Genomic DNA, 17,041 nt, shown 5'->3' on the forward strand with positions numbered 1-17,041 from the left:
TCTGTAACTGTCCTGTGCATATTTGATCTGTGATGCTGCGTTTCATATTGGCGGTGAACTGCAAGATGAAAACAATACCTCTGTTTACTTGAGCGGGGCTGTAAGTCTAAACCTACAATGAAGTCTGTGAGCAGTTGGTGTTGTGCGGGCGCGGAGAGCTTTATTGTTTTGCAGGTGGAACCTGTAACTGAAATGCTCACGGATTCAGAGTCATACTCTGATTTTCAAAATTATAAATCTCCCGGGAACAAGATTCCTGGGATCCTGGGTTTTCCTATCAGTGTTCAGTATCCACACGGTTACTTGTAGGGGCGGGTACAGAGTGGTAGACGAGGCAATGAGCTCTGACTTGTTGGGGAATGGAGTTTCAGATTATGGACCTGTGTGCATATCTGCATTGCTCTTTTACAGAGCCTTTAATTTTACAATTTGTGTAAAGTCACGGAGTTGTGCGGTTCGGAAACCGGCCATTCCGCGCAGTGAGCACTGTTCCAGTTAATCCCATCTACCGGCACTTGGCCCACTCCTTCAATGCTAGAAATCTGTCAAACCCAGGCAGATTAACCTTTTATCCCGATGGACACAAAATGCTGGAGAAACTCAACGGGTCAGGCAGCATCTCTGGAGAAGAAGAATACCTGACGTTTTGAGTCAGAATCCTTCTTCAGCTCTTTGTCTAGTTTGGCTGCCTTTCTTGAAAAGGCAGATGACATTTGCCACATTCCAGTCATCTGGTACCTCACCTGAGGTAGTCTAAGGTTTTAAAATGTCAGTCTCTTGCAATCTCTTCCCCTGCCTCCCACGGTAGCCTGAGGCAAACCTCACCTGTCACCTGGGGATTTCTCCACTTGAGTCTGCGAATACCTGTTCTTTATTGAAGGAGAATTGAACTAAATTTCACTTTCCCCTTTGAGTTCTCCAACTGCAGCATCAATTTCCTTTTGTGAATGCAAATTTAGACAAGGGATATGGCGCGGAAACGCCCATGCCCGGATCTCTCCCGTGTCTCAGTGCTCCCCACTCCTTCCCCGGTTATTCCAGCTCCCCTTCCTTGCTGAACTTCAACAGCCTGATCGGGTTTCCTGCCTGAATGCTGCTTATTCTCGGAGCAGCCGTTTAGAGGAACTCGAGCGGCCCGACACGCAGCTGTTGGCTTTCCCTCAATTACAATGCTCAGGAGAAGCGCCCAACGCGAACTGAAAATTGCAAGCACTGAAACAAAGCTTGGAACTATACGATCAGTTGCTGCCATAATTTTATATTTCCCTTAGTGTTCCTGGGTCAACTAGTGCCCTCTCGGACAAAGGAGTTCCCACTTCCCCAAGATTCCCCAAAGCAGAATTGTTTCACTTGCGATGCTTCGATTAGCAGCTGTCAGTGTACAAGTTCAGAGGCAGTGAGGGGGTCACACAATGTGGCTTCATCCAGTAAACCTAGTGTCCTCACAGACGCTCAGCAAATTGGACTCGCCTGTTCCCAAGCAACTTCTCTATCAAGCAGGTCTGATCTGAGTGGGTTGGAGAGTTCTCCATGTCATTTAGCGTGGTCCACACGGGTCTAATCTGTGTAGGTTCAAGAACTCTTCATCATTTAGTTTGGTCGGTATAGATCTGATCTGCAGTTTCGAGAGTCCTCCATTATTTAGTACTTCTTTGCCCTTCTGCTTTGAGTTAAAATGTTTGAATTATTTTACAGCGTAGACTAAATGCTATAAATTATAGTGACTTCAGTTTGAATTACTTTGTAATTAACCTATTTCTTTAATCCCTGTAGTCAACCCTGACCACACTGTCTTGTGTGGTAGGAAGATCTAAAGTTCTTTGTTGTGTTTCATGGTTGCAGGATGCCCAAAGTCCTTTTATACATGCCAGTGGTGCTTTTGAAAGGTACCTATCAATGAAGGATACAAAGTTCTGGAGTAACACTGTGGGTCAGGCGGCTTCTCTGGAGAACGCGGATAAGTGACGTTTTGGGCTCATTGTTAGCTGAGGGGCAAGGAGGCTTACAATCAATAAAAGGTAATCAGGAGGACAGCAAAACTACTTGGAGAACTAGGATGGGAGAGGGATGGGGAGATTTTTTCAGGTCTCAGGCCCTTCGTCAGACTGAAAGTCAGGGGACTGAGTATGTCCCTATCCTATCCTAGTTCTCCGACTAGATTCCCTGTCCTGATGCCCATTTGCTGGATTGTAAACCTCCTTGTCACCTTCCCCTCAGCTAACAATGAACCATTCTATATTTCCTTGTCATCCTCTGCTGTGATCTGTGTTTTCTCACCTTACCCTTCCATATCTCTGTCTCCCTCTCCCCAGAATCTCAGTCTGAAGAAGGGTCTCGACCCGAAACGTCACCCATTCCTTCCCCCCAGAGATGCTGCCTGCCCCGCTGAGTTACTCCAGCATTTTGTGTCTGTCTTCGACTATTTAAGGATGAAGCCCACACTGTAAAGGTGCAGGTTCACGGCACCAGTTGTAAACGAGCAAGTCCATGCCGCGGCTGTTGTTGTCGGTAAACCTCTCCCTGACTTTCTGCGGTAACTCTTGCGTTGACTCTCTTGCAGTGCACAAGCTTGGCCGTCCGTACTGGCTGACTCTCTCGCCCATGTACATCTGGATCGTGATCTTCTTCACGCGGCCACACAAGGAGGAGCGATTCCTCTTCCCCATCTACCCGCTCATCTGCCTCTGTGGGGCAGTGGCCCTCTCCGCGTTGCAGGTCAGTAGCTCGGTGTTTGGCCCATCTCAGTTTATTCTCTCCGTGCCGAGGACTTGACACGACCATGGCCACTAGGGATAAGGAGAATCTCTGATCCTTTGAGGGGGTGGAAAGATTTAATAAGAACCTGAGGGGTAACTTTTTCTACACAGAGGGTGGTGGGTGTACGGAACGAGCTGTCGCAGAGGTACTGGCCTTTTCTCGCCTCCAGTTTACTCCTCCCCCTCCCCCCCACATCTCCTCCACCTCCACCTTTCAGCCTGAAGAAGGGTTCCAACCCAAAACGTCACCTGTTTCTTTTTTCCAGAGATGTTGCCTGGCCCCCTGAGTTACTCCAGCATTTTGTGTCTATTGCCAGCAGAGGGTCGAGACAGCTACTATCGTAACTTTTATAGAAGCATTTAGACAGGTACATAGATTGGATAGGCCTATGCAATCTAGGGATAGCGTAGAGGGATACGGGCCAAACATAGGCAGGTGGGACGTGTAGATGGGGCATGTCGGTCGGCGTGAGCAAGTTGGGCCGAAGGGCCTGTTTCTAAGCTGTATGACTATTATTAGAAAGGAGAAGGTATCTGAGTAAGGGGGGAGTCCCTTCAGGAGACCAAGGAGGAAAAGTGTGTGTGGAGCCAGGGAGATATCAGCAGAGTCTACAGGTATACTTCTCGTTACTATTCATCAGGGTGAAGTGGTGGAGGAGGGAGAGATAAGGGACTGACATTGTCCGTGTCAGGATGGAGGTAGTGTTGGAAATATCGGTACACATTCCTATGGAGATTTGCCCATGTGAATGTATTGGTTCATTACAAGCTGTCACCTGTACCGAGACACAGTGAAAGGCTTCTTCTTTGTTTGCGTGCTATCCAGGCAAATCATGCTGTACCTGAGTACAGTCCCCAGGGACTGGCAAGATCTATTCCAGGATGCTACCAGAAGCAAGTGAGGAGAACAATGGGGATCCTCAACAACAGAGGTGTTGGCATCTTCGTTATCCAGGGGTGAAGTGCCTGAGATGAGGAGAGATAATGTTGTCCCCCAGTCAAGAAAGGAGCAGTCGGGAAATTATTGGAAAAAGTTCCAAGAGACAGGATTTATGTTTAGTTGGGAAGCAGAGACGAGGAGAAGTCAGAATGTCTTTGTGCACAGGAAACCTGGTCTCCCAAATCTGATTGATCTTTGTGAGGAGGTAATTAAGACAATTGGTAAAGGGCAGCAGGTGGAGTTTACGTTAACAAGACGTAACAAGAGAACTATCCGTGTAGTGGGCCGGTCCAAAACGTTGGTGCACATGGGTTTCAAGATGGCAAACTGTATGAAAAATTGGCTTGTGTATAGGCAGGAGGTGGTGGCCATGTGTTTTACCTACTCGAGGTCTATGTACTGCAGGGATTGGTGACGGGACTGTGGAGATGAGGAACGCAGAGCCAGATCTGTTGATAAGAAAAACATATAAAATACAAATGGGGAACGTAATAGACACCACCTCGGGAGACAGGTCCCCTCTTAACCTTTTATGTGATAAGCTCCCGGAATATGCTAAACAATTCCGACTATTATCGGGGGCCCTTAATAAGAAACTAGGACCTACTGTGTGGCCATTAGGGGGGTCAGATGACCTGGAGACTGTCAAAAAAGCCCAGGAGCTTATCTGGACCCGAAACCGCAGTAAGGAAGCAAAACTTCTGATCCAGAAGTGGCGGGAGTTTTGCCAAGAAAATAGGGATAAGGAGATTTTATCTAGTTGGCAGGACAACGCCGTAAAATTGGGCATTAAGTTGACAGACGAAGGAAGCCCTAAAACTGTTGACATTTAAAAAAAAAGAGGTGGGAGAAGAAAAACGGAAGCGGGTAACCGTGACTAAACCAACTAAAGATGTACAATCAAAAGAATTGCGCAATTCAATGGCTGGCATAGGTTTTGGGGGGGGATGATGACTCCATATGGGACGAGGGTCTATTGTATCTCACCCTTAGTAGCCAAACACCCCCTCCGGTTTTGAGACACCCAACCGGTGGTGGGCTTCCCTATCCCAGCCTGAGTAGAGGCTTCCAATCAGGAACTCAGGACGTGGCTCAGAGCCCCAGTGCACCTCCTACTCCCACAGCCATATACCCTACCGCTGATCGCCCCTCTCCACCTGGCTATACAGATGCGGTGACTTTTCACCGGGGACCATGTGAGGGGACAAGGAGTAAAGATCATCTGAAAACGACCGCAGATTTGAACACCGCACTCCCGCAGCACGTCCAGGCTAAACGATCGGTACGTCCCAGATCAGGGAGCCACTCTCATAAGGGGGATACGGACACGGACTCGTCTGGGTCTGGTGATGAGGAAAATACTAATCGGCAACTCCCTGTACGTCATGTGCCCAATCCAAGAGCCGGGGTAGTTCCGCCCGGTGTGCTGTAACCTAGCACACAATGCTGCAAAGCCCATGCGGAGTCCAGTGGCCGAAACAAACAAGAAGGACAGATCTGGCTCTGCGTTCCTCATCTCCACAGGACCATTGTATGAATGACTTGGACGAGAATGTTGGTGGTCCCATAGTCATACAGCGTGGAAGCAGGCCCTTCGGCCCAACTCGTCCACACCGACCAACCTGTCCAATCTACACTAGTCCCACCTGCCTGCGCTTGGCCCATATCCTTCTAAACCTGTCCCTATCCGTGCACCTGTCCAATCAAGAGAGTGCTGCACTCCAGTGCAGTCACTGCAAGAGCACTGCACTCCATTGCAGGCTGCGGATGTGTGTTCCACACCACTGCAGTCACTCGGAGCGCTGCACTTTCTGAAGTGTATCTTTGATTATTTTTTTTATTTTTTTTATTTCAAAATATACTTTATTTGAGAAATAAATATATACAATACATGTTCCCCACAAAACGCCATCCGCCATTCTCGGAGGCTATACATACATTCAATACTGTTTGCGCAAATTACACAAATTTACCCCACACCCTTGCCACTCATGTGGCCCACTGGCGTAGAATCCCTTCCCTTGTTTGGAGGGGCGTCTCCACCACACCCTGCCCCCCCCATGTCCAGCAGCGGAAGGACCCTAGACTGTGGTCCTCCCACACAGGGCCTTGGCGTTGGCTGCACCAAGCTTCAGTGCGTCCCTCAGCACGTACTCCTGCAGTCTGCAGCGGGCCAGTTGGCAACATTCCCCGACGGACAGCTCGCTCCGCTGGGAGGTCAACAAAGCTCGGGCAGACCAAAGAGCGTCTTTCACCGAGTTGATGACCTTCCAGCACCACTCTCTGTCGGTCTCTGAACAGTCCGTAGATCACAAAGTCCTCTGTGCCGGAGCTGTTCGGAATAAATCGTGACAGGGACCCCTGCAAACCTCTCCAGACTCTCTTGGCAAATCCACTCAACCGTCTCCTCCCCATAGCAGCCGTCCCGAGGGCAGCGTGCGCTGGTAGTGAGGTTCCGGCGGTGCAGGAAGGATCTGACTGGGAGGGCTCCCCTCACCGCCAGCCAAGCCAGGCCTTGGTGCTTGTTGGTGAGTTCTGGCGATGAGGCATTTTGCCAGACAAGCTGGGCAGTCTGCTCTGGGAACCACGCCACAGGATCCATGGAGTCATTCCCCTGCAGTGCCTGCAGGACGTTCCGTGCTGACCACTGCCCGATGGACTTGTGGTCAAAGGTGTTGGTCCGGAAGAACCTTTCCACGAGCGACAGATGGTGCGGCAATGTCCAGCTGACTGGCACATTGCGTGGCATCTGCACCAGGCCCATCCTTCACAACACCGGGGACAGGTAGAACCTCAGCAGGTAGTGGCACTTGGTGCCCACGTGCCTTGGCTCTAGGCTCTGCCTGATGCAGCCACACACGAAGGTGGCCATCAGGGTGAGGGTGACGTTGGGCACGCTTTTACCCCCGTTGTCTGCCGACTTGTGCATTGTGGCCCGTCGCACCCGGTCCAGCCCAGTCTCTCGGGCAGATGTGAAAACTCCCTTTGTACGGTGAGTAGGCACAATGAATTCTTCACCACTTCTCTAGTCGGGCGACACGGTGGCGCAGAGGTAGAGTTGGTGTCATACCCGGGTTCGATCCTGACTACGGTACAGTCTGTACGGAGTTTGTACGGAGCATCCAGGCTTTCCCTGGCTGCTCCAATTTCCTCCCACATTCCAAGAACATGCAGGTTTATAGGTTAATTGGCTTCAGTAAAAATTGTAAATTGTCCCTGGTGTGCAGGATAGTGCTAATGTACAGGTCGATTGCTGGTTGGTGCGGACTCGGTGGGCCGAAGGGCCTGTATCTCTAAACTAAACTAAACTAAACTAATCAACATTATCTATGGTTTGTTCAGTAACTTCATAGTGACTAAGTTAGTGCATGGAGGCCTGGACTATTGGCCTGAAAGCATGGGTTCGATTCCCACCAAGGCAGGCAGTGAATTTTAACTAAATAAATAAATAAACAACGCTTTAATGAGACGTCAGTGTAAGAGACTGAATGATGCACGAAGCAACCGTTTAGCAGCGGCTACTGACGATAGTCACTGACCTTGTCAACGATGTGCACATCTTGTGAATTAAATGTTTGGGGACACGATAAGAACTGACCATTTTTAAAAAAACATTTATCTGAAGGCTTTGGAGGGGGGGGGGGTTGGAACGCAGCAAAGACTTTTAAAGCTGATTAACGTTGCTGGAAGTGTGTTGCTGGCCACGTGGCCTATGTCGGGCTCTCCAAGGAGATGACCGCATGAAGGTCGTGCTGATAAATGATGCGGGCGATTAATGTGCGATCTTCAAACAACAGCAGTGCCAAATGCACCAATACATCACATTTGCACAAATATGGCACTTTCGCCAAATCCTGAGGGGAGTGCAAAACAATTAATGACGGGAATAAATTTCCCCCGAAACGTACCTAGGCTGGCGTCTGCCGTCTGCCATGGTTACTGTGTGGAAAGCAAGCACTGCAGTTGCTCGTTTAGACTTCAGAGATAGGCCCTTCAGCCCACTGAGTCCGTGCCAGCCAGCGATCACCTCATACACTGGCACTTATCCTACACTCACACACACTAGGGACAATTTACAATTTCAATTTACAGAAACCAATTGACCTACAAACCTGTACGTCTTTGGAGTGTGGGAGGAAACCGGAGCACCCGGAGAAAACCCCACGCGGTCACAGGGAGAATGTACAAACTCCGTACAGGCAGCACCCGTAGTCAGGATCGAACCTGGTAAATTGCCCCTAGAGTTAGGACAGTGCTAGTACGCGGGGATCGCTGGTCCGTGTGGACTCAGAGGAGACAGAGGGCCTGTTTCCACGCTGTGTCGCTAAACTAAACTAAACAAAAAAAATATTGTTGCAAGTTGATTCTCATATCATTCCAAAACTGGAACAAAAGAGATATAAACAGAGCGATATCTGCCGAGAGTTAATCGGCATTGCTCGGTAACCTTTCTTTATCTGTCAGACCCCACGCAAGCACCCCCCCCTCAGCTGCATTGCTGAGATGCTGAGCTGGGAAGGTCAGCCGGCAGAGCTGGATTGTAGAATGCTGTTTAGCAACTGCCTCAGCTGCAGGGGACGGCGTCTTTCCACTCTGACGTTTAATTGTCGGCCTTCTGCAGACGTGTTCATGACGTTCTCCCATTAACTCCGTCAGCAGAGCTGCAAATGACGTGATGTGTTCTTGCCGACCTAGACTGTGGAACGTCAGATTAGTCAACTGTATCAAGTTTGTGATATAGCCATTTGTTGTTTCGTGGTATGGAATACTTGGCAATTTTGGAGTGTGACGGAGGGTGTTTTTTTACAGTCTGATGTGTAAATATTATTGTGAACAACTGTATACATTTAATTTTCTGTTAAAAAAAGGCGAATAGAATGTGAATAGGGTGGCACAGTGGCGTAGCGGTGGAGTTGCTGCCTTACAGTGCAAGAGACCCGGGTTTAATCCTAACTGTGGGTACGTGTTTGTACATTCTCCCCGTGACCTGCGTGGGTTTTCTCCGGGATCTCCCATACATCCCAAGACATACAGGTATCACAAAAAGCTGGAGTAACTCAGCGGGTCAGGCAGCATCTCGGGAGAGCAGGAATAAGACATATGTCCCAAGACATACAGGTTTGTAGGCTAATTGGCTTGGTCTAATTTTAAATTGTCGCTAGTGTGTGTAGGATAGTGTTATTGTGCGCGGCGCAGACTCGGTGGGTCCTGGGTTTATTTCCTCGCTGTGTTTCTAAGCTAAACTAACATAAGTCGTCTCCACCCGAAAAGTCACCTATTCCTTTTCTCCAGAGATACTGCCTGCCCCGCTGAGTTACTCCGGCATTTTGTAAGCCGAAGGGCCTGTTTCCACGCTGTAACACTAAACAATGGGGGAAAACAATGGAGGGCCTGGCGTGGGGAGACCACCGGGTGGGAGGGGGGGGGGGGGGGAGAACAATGGAGGACCTGGCGTGGGGAGACCACCGGGAGGGAGGTGGGGGGGGGGGAGAACAATGGAGGACCTGGCGTGGGGAGACCACCGGGAGGGGGGTGGGGGGGGGAGAACAATGGAGGACCTGGCGTGGGGAGACCACCGGGAGGGAGGTGGGGGGGAGAGAACAATGGAGGACCTGGCGTGGGGAGACCACCGGGAGGGAGGTGGGGGGGGGGGGGGGGGTGGGAGAACAATGGAGGACCTGGAGCGGAGGAGGGGGAGGGGGAGGGGAGGGGGGAGAACAAGGAGCATAACAAAGCAAAGAATTTTGCTCTGCCTTTGTCACACGTGACAATAAGGTATTCCATTTCCATTCCAACAAAATTAAACTCTGCTCAGTCCTGTCATTCCTCGCTCAATGTTCAGTTACAACGGTCCTCATTACATGTATATGTTCTGCCGACAAGCTACATAAGGTTAGCAGGTCAAATATTCTCGGTTTTTTCTCCCCCATTTAATGGTGAAAAAAATATTAAACAGAGTCAGAAGGTCTCCCGGCACAGAAGCAGACCCTTCGGCCCCCTGTGTCCCTGCTAGCCACCAAGTCTTATCTACATTGATCACTCTCGCCAGCATTTGTACTGTCCCTCCTTTGCCTTGGTGATTCCAATTCTTGCTCTGAGGCTCCCTGAATACTGCGTGAACACCAGCCTCCCCCACCCCCCTCAGCAGCACACCCCCAACTGTAGATACCCATGGGTGAGAGAATTCTTTCTCGTATCACTTCCTCACCTTAGACCTGTCTCTGGTCTGAGAACCTCCAGCCCACAGAGAGGTTCTACTCCCTGTTCATAAGTGATCTGAGCAGAATTCGGCCCATCAAGTCTATTCTGCCATTCAATCACGGCTGATCTATCTTTCCCTCTTAACCCCATTCTCCTGCCCTCTCCCCATAATCCCTGACACCCGTACTAATCAAGAATCTATCTGTCTCTGCCTTAAAGATATCCATTGACATCCTCCACAGCCTTCCGGTGGCAACCAGGCTTCTACTCTCCTGGTTGCCATCACAACGAGCCCTGTGCCTCCTGAACCTAAACCAAAAGTGGTTATTCTTTTGAGAAGAATGACTTCCATAACAAACTCGTAAACATTACCTTTCCTCTCAAATCTAATGAGCGTATTTGATGTATTCGAGAGAGAGTTAGATATAGCTCTTGGGGCTAACGGAGTCAAGGGATATGGGGTACGGGGTACTGATTTTGGATGATCAGCCGTGATCATATTGAATGGCAGTGCTGACTCAAAGGGCCGAATGGCCTACTCCTGCACCCATTTTGTTTGTTTCTATCTGGTGTGCTTCACTCATGTTGTACTTGTTGGCACTATGACTAGTCTCATCAGTGAAGGCAGCTTCCCAGGAGGAGATGACCTCAATCAGAACACCAGCAACAGTATTTGGTCACCCTTGGACTATCTTTGATCAGACTTGACCTTGCACTAAATGTTATTCCCTTTTCATGTATCTATACATTATATATTGTATTGTATTCATTTATTGTCATTCGATACCGAGATACCGAACGAAATTACATTTTCCAGCAGTCACAGAACACACACAAAAAAAAAAAAGAACACAAGACACACGACCCCAACACAAACATCCATCACAGTGACTCCAAACACCCCCTCACTGTGATGGAGGGCAACAAAACTTCCCCTCTCTTCCCCCATGCCCCTCCCACGGACAGATAGCTCGACCCCTACCTTGGCGACCGACACGCACAGCCCCCGCAATATACGGCTCGATTGTCATCATGTATTGTCCTTCCACTGACTGGATAGTACGCAACACTGGTCAGCTTTACGCTGTACCTCGGCACACGTAACAATAAACTGAACAACTGCCCTGACAGCGGTTATTGGTAAAAACAAGGAACTGCATATCATATCATATCATATATATACAGCCGGAAACAGGCCTTTTCGGCCCACCAAGTCCGTGCCGCCCAGCGATCCCCGTACACTAACACTATCCTACACCCACTAGGGACAATTTTTACATTTACCCAGCCAATTAACCTACATACCTGTACGTCTTTGGAGTGTGGGAGGAAACCGAAGATCTCGGAGAAAACCCACGCAGGTCACGGGGAGAACGTACAAACTCCTTACAGTGCAGCACCCGTAGTCAGGATCGAACCTGAGTCTCCGGCGCTGCATTCGCTGTAAAGCAGCAACTCTACCGCTGCGCTACCGTGCCGCCAGATGCTGGTTAATACACAAAAGGGACACAAAGTGCTGGAGTAACCCTGCGGGTGAGGCAGCATCTCTGGAGAACGCGGGTAGGTGACTTTTCGGGTCATTAAAGGCTCAGAGGAACCTTCTCACTGACCTTTTAGTCAATGCTGTGAGGTAACTGTAATATTTTTCTGTCTTTGTACAGAAATCTTACCATTTCCTGTTCCAGCGATACCGGCCAGACCACTACACTGTCTCCTCCAATTGGCTGGCTCTGGGCACAGTCACCCTGTTTGGACTCCTGTCTCTCTCTCGCTCAGTGGCTTTGTTCAGAGGTTAGTAGCTGGAAATACTTCATTGTAATTATCGCCATTCAATGGTGCATTGATAAATCTTCAGTGGGTCCAATACAGGTAAATATTCCAGCAGACAAAATGTGTAGGAAGGAACTGCAGATGCTGGTTTAAACCGAAGAAAGTCACAAAATGCTGGAGTAACTCAGCAGGTCAGGGCTTCTCTGGTGAAAAGGAATAGGTGATGTTTCGGGTCGAGGCCCTTCTTCAGATATTCCAGCAAGTCTCTGTACAAATAGTGGTTTGTATGGAACAGAACAGACAGGTAGACAGATTACCACAACTCCTCCCGCCCTGCCTCTTGCAAGGCCACTATCTCCCACTCTCAATTTCTCCCTCAATACCGCAGCTGAACCCAAGATGATGCTTGCCATTCTAGGACATCGGAGATGTCCTCTTTCTTCAGTAAACATGGTTCCCCAGTCCTTGCTGTTGTGGATGAATCCCTCAACGTGCCTCAACTCTCACTCCTCCTTATCCCACACGGAACAAGGATGGAGTTCTCCTGGTCCTCACCAGCCTCTGCATCCAACACATCATTCTGCAACGTTTCCACCATCTCCAGCGTGATCCCACCACCAGTCACATCTCTCCATCACCACCCCTTTCCACTTTCCGCAGAGACTGCTCCCTCTGCAACTCATCGGTTCACTCATCCCTTCCCATCCAAACCACCCCTCCACATGTACTTTCCCCTGCAGCCACAAGAGATGTGACACACCTGTCTCTATACTTCCCTAGTCTCCATCCATGGATCCCAGCAGTCCTTCCAGGTGAGACAGCGTCCGTGTGCACCTCCACTAACCTCATCTATCACATCCGGTGTTCCCGATGTGGCCTCCTCTTGAACACGGGGAGGTTATTTCTTGAATAAACAGGCAAGGGAATCCATCTTGTTGTCTTGCTGTTGAACCTACAGGTTACCATGCTCCACTCGACCTGTACCCAGAGTTCCACCGGATAGCGACTGACCCGACCATTCACACAGTGCCCGAGGGGCGGCCAATCAACGTTTGCATTGGAAAGGAGTGGTATCGCTTCCCCAGTAGCTTCCTCCTCCCCGACAAGTAAGTCACTTCGCTGCCTCCACTCATTTACCCCATCACCCAGCAATAATGCCTTCTGCTCGTGAAACGTTGCTAAAACTGGTTCTTGATCAAGTGAGAAGTTTGTTTTATATCAACTGTGTTGCCACAGCCTTTCGTAGATTTGAAGGCGATGCCTGTGCTAAAACCAAGGGGATGCTGCAGTTGTGCTTGAGAATGAAATTATAACAATTTGTGGCGCAGCGATAGAGTTGCTGCCTCACAGCGCCAGAGACCCGGTTTCGATTCTGACTACGGGTGCTGTCTGTACGGAGTTTGTACATTCTCCCTGTCACTTTATTAACATCTAAGGACTTTTTGAAGAAGACTACTTTTACACAATGGGTGGTGGGTATATAGAACGAACTGCTGGAGGAGGTAGTTGTGGCAAGTACTACCTCTGCGGAAACATTTAGACACAACATTTAGACGTAGATAGAATAGATTTAGAGGGATATGGGCTAAATGCGGGCAGGTGGGACTAGTGCAGATGGGGCATGTTGGTCGGTGTGTGCAAGTTGTGCCGATGGTCTTCTATGAGCAATTCATTGTCAGTGGGTGCTGGTTAGTAACTGTGCAGTGTGAAGGTTGTACATCTCTGGGTTACATCTGTGACCACTGGGCTGGTCGCCCTTCAACCAAGGACATCTTTTGCTTAACCAAGGACCTTGACTTAAGGAATGCAAAACATTAAAGAGAGAGGCACTATCAGTTGGAAGTGTGTCTACATAGTTTGATACATCGCACATGATCTGTTTTAATAATCTGTCATGATATGCCTGAAGAATAGTTAACATTTTGCATTTGCATTTTGTTTTTCTTAGTTGAAGGTCTAGCAAAGTAGATCCAACTCTTAGTACTGAAGTGTGTGTGCAGGGACTTGTACCAAAGTGTGTGTGCAGGAGCTTGTACTAAAGTGTGCGTGCAGGAACTTGTACTAAAATGTGTGCAAGGGCTTGTACTAAAGTCTGTGCAGGGGCTTGTACTAAAGTGTGTGTGCAGGGGCTTGTACGAAAATGTGTGCAGGGGCTTGTACTAAAGTCTGTGCAGGGGCTTGTACTAAAGTGTGCACGGACACTTGTACTAAAGTGTGTGCAGGGGCTTGTGTTGGTTTGTGATTGCTGTCCTGTGTCGGAGAGCTGAGGTATAATTGTTGCTGACACCACTGCAGGTTGTGGCCTTGTCAGAAGTGTCACCTTTCCCATGAGGGACACTGTGGCCTCGCCAGCTCTGCCGGGAGGAGATGCAACACCCCAGGGTGCTGAACAGCAGAAGAGTGATGGAATTATGCCTGGCCCAGTCATTACTCCCGCAAACAGCATCACGGTGCACATTTGCCCTAAGGCGTAATAATTCATACAGCTGGAACCTGCTCTGATATAAAAAAGGAAAATGAAGGCTTGTAACATTGTCTGCTTCATCGCAGAGCAGACTAAAGACCTATCTTTTTTTTCCTTCCCAGTTGGCAGCTCCAGTTCATCACTTCAGAGTTTCGAGGGCAGCTCCCCAAGCCCTTTGCCAAAGGACTGAAAGCAACTCAAACCTTGCCCACGGATATGAACGACCAAAACCGCGAGGAACCATCGCGATATGTAAGTGACAGCCTTGGTATTTGTGTAGGAAGGAACTGCAGATGCTGGTTTACACCGAAGATAAACACTAAATCCTGGAGCAACTCAGCGGGTCTGGCGGCATCTCTGGAGAAAAAGAATAGATGACGTTTTCGGTCGAGACCCTCGTTCAGACTCAACCAGAAACATCACCTAAAGTTTTTCTCCAGAGATGCTGCCTGACCCACTGAGGTGCTCCAGCATTTTGTATCTACTTGGTGTTTGTTGTTCCACAAAGTAATGATTCACGAAAATTGAGGATTAACAAAGGATAACTGGAATAAAACTCTTTCAGTCAGATATAGCTCTGATAAATAGTAGATCTCTCTTGAGTTATGTGCTAACATAGCAAAGAGTGCAGAGAAGATTTATTAGGATGTTGCCAGGGCTTGAGAGGCTGGGGTATATGAAGGGAATACATTTGGACGGGTACTTAGATAGGAAAGGTTTAGAGGGATATTGGCCAAACGCGGGCAAATGGGACACATACATCTTGGTTGGCATGGGCACATTGGACCGAAGGGCCTTTTTAGACAATAGACCAGACATGTCCAAAGTCCGGCCCGGGGGCCAATCGCGGCCCGAGGTCAGATTTTATACGGCCCGCAGCTTCCGTCTTAAAATGTATTATTTATGGCCCGCCAGCACTGTCTAACAGAATGAAGGTAGGGGGAGGGGGAGAGGGGAGGGGAGAGGGTGACTACACCTCCCCGACCTCCTCCCCCCCCCCCCCCCCCCCGGCCCCGAGCGGGAGAGGCGACGGCGACTACACCAACTACACGGACTACACCTCCCGGCGAGCGCATTAGTTAAAGGTCCGGGGGGGGGGGGGGAGCGCATTAGTTAAAGGTCCGGGGGGGGGGGGGGGGGAGCGCATTAGTTAAAGGTCCGGGGGGGGAGGGAGCGCATTAGTTAAAGGTCCGGGGGGGGGGGAGCGCATTAGTTAAAGGTCCGGGGGGGGGGGGGGGGAGCGCATTAGTTAAAGGTCCGGGGGGGTTAACAGACAACATCTAATTTCCCATTATAAGTTACCTAATGCATTTCCATTGGCCCTTGGGTATTTTCACATTATCAAATCTGGCCCTCTTTGAAAAAAGTTTGGACACCACTGCAATAGACAATAGGTGCAGGAGGAGGCCAGTCGGCCCTTCGAGCCAGCACCGCCATTCAATGTGATCATGGCTGATCATTCTCAATCAGTACCCCGTTCCTGCCTTCTCCCCATACCCCCTGACTCCGCTATCCTTAAGAGCTCTATCCAGCTCTCTCTTGAATGCGGTATGACTCTAACTCTAAATTCACACACAGAAAATGAAGATACAAACAACTTAACTTATTTAAAAGACATGTGGATGGGGATGGGTTCATGGCTAGGCTGGGTTTGGAAGAGAGAGCTAGATAGAGCTCGTAAGGATAGCGGAGTCAGGGGTTATGGGGAGAAGGCAGGAACGGGGTACTGATTGAGAATGATCAGCCATGATCACATTGAATGGCTGGCTCGAAGGGCTGAATGGCCTCCTCCTGCACCTATTGTCTATTGTCTATTGTCTATTGGAACAGTGACTCCCAATCTTATTAATCTGCAGCTGAAAATTGATCAAACGTTTGGACTTGGGACCCATATTTTCAGATAGCATGATATAATTGAATAATTCTGTCAAAGTGATTTGCGTTTGCAAAACATTTTATTTGGCTTTGTAGTTTATTAATTGTAAAGTTAAAGCATTAAATAGAAATCAAATTAAGTCATTGAAAGCAAAATTAAAGCATTAAATAAAATTCAGATTAAATCACAGAATGAAAGAGTAAGCCTAACACATTTGCTCCTGTCTGTCTGCCTACCCATTGCATGCTGAAACTTGCACAGCAACTGCAAAGTTTTGCGTCAACCATTTCAACAACTTTTCCAAAGAATTTGCAGAATTGTTTAGAAAAGATTTTGGGCGCATTCACGGGCAAGATTCAATCCCACGCTACGCCTAAAGGTTGAGCAATAGCAGTGGAGCAATTTGGGCTAAATACAGGCAAACGGATGACCCAGGAAGGCACCCTGGTTAGTCATAGTGTCATTGAGCATGGAGACAGGCTGTTCAACCCAACATGTCCATGCCGACCAAGATGTCCCATCTACACTAGTCCCACCTGCCCACATTTGGTCCATATACCTCTTAACCTTTCCTATCCATGTACCTGGCCTAGTGTCTTTTAAATGTTGTTTTTGTATCTGCCCCAACTATCTCCTCTGGCAACTCCTTCCATACACCATCCTCTGTGTGAAAATGTTACCCCTTGTGTTCCTATTAAATAGAGTCAAAGAGTCGCAGCGTGGAAACAGGCTCTTCAGCCAATTTACCCACGCCAACCAACATGCCCCATCTACACCAGCCCCACTTACCTGCATTTTTCCTATATCTTGCTAAACCTATCCTAGCCATGTATCTGTCCAAATGTCCTTTAAACGTTGTGATAGTACCTACTTCAACTATCTTCTCCAGCAGCTCATTCCATGTACCTACCACCCTTTATGCAATAAAAGTTGTTCCTTGGGTTCCTATTAAATTTTTCCCCTCTCACCTTGAACCTATGTCCTCTGGTTCTTGATTCCCCTACTCTGGGTAAAGGACTGTGCATTTTATCTAT

The 17,041-nt window shown here is 48.8% G+C and overlaps 1 protein-coding gene across 2 annotated transcripts in view; it reads left to right on the top strand.

The window, feature by feature from the left end:
* alg9 (ALG9 alpha-1,2-mannosyltransferase) overlaps nt 1–17,041 on the top strand; it is a 166,529-nt gene that overhangs the window by 97,813 nt on the left and 51,675 nt on the right. For both annotated transcript variants that reach the window (XM_078426918.1, XM_078426917.1), the window contains 4 exons: nt 2,561–2,715; nt 11,559–11,688; nt 12,626–12,773; nt 14,254–14,383. In XM_078426918.1, coding sequence (XP_078283044.1) covers nt 2,561–2,715; nt 11,559–11,688; nt 12,626–12,773; nt 14,254–14,383 — 563 coding nt within the window. The remainder of the gene's footprint in view (nt 1–2,560; nt 2,716–11,558; nt 11,689–12,625; nt 12,774–14,253; nt 14,384–17,041) is intronic.

This window comes from Rhinoraja longicauda, chromosome 32 (genome assembly GCF_053455715.1).
Source record: "Rhinoraja longicauda isolate Sanriku21f chromosome 32, sRhiLon1.1, whole genome shotgun sequence".
NCBI classification, from domain to species: Eukaryota; Metazoa; Chordata; class Chondrichthyes; order Rajiformes; family Arhynchobatidae; genus Rhinoraja; species Rhinoraja longicauda.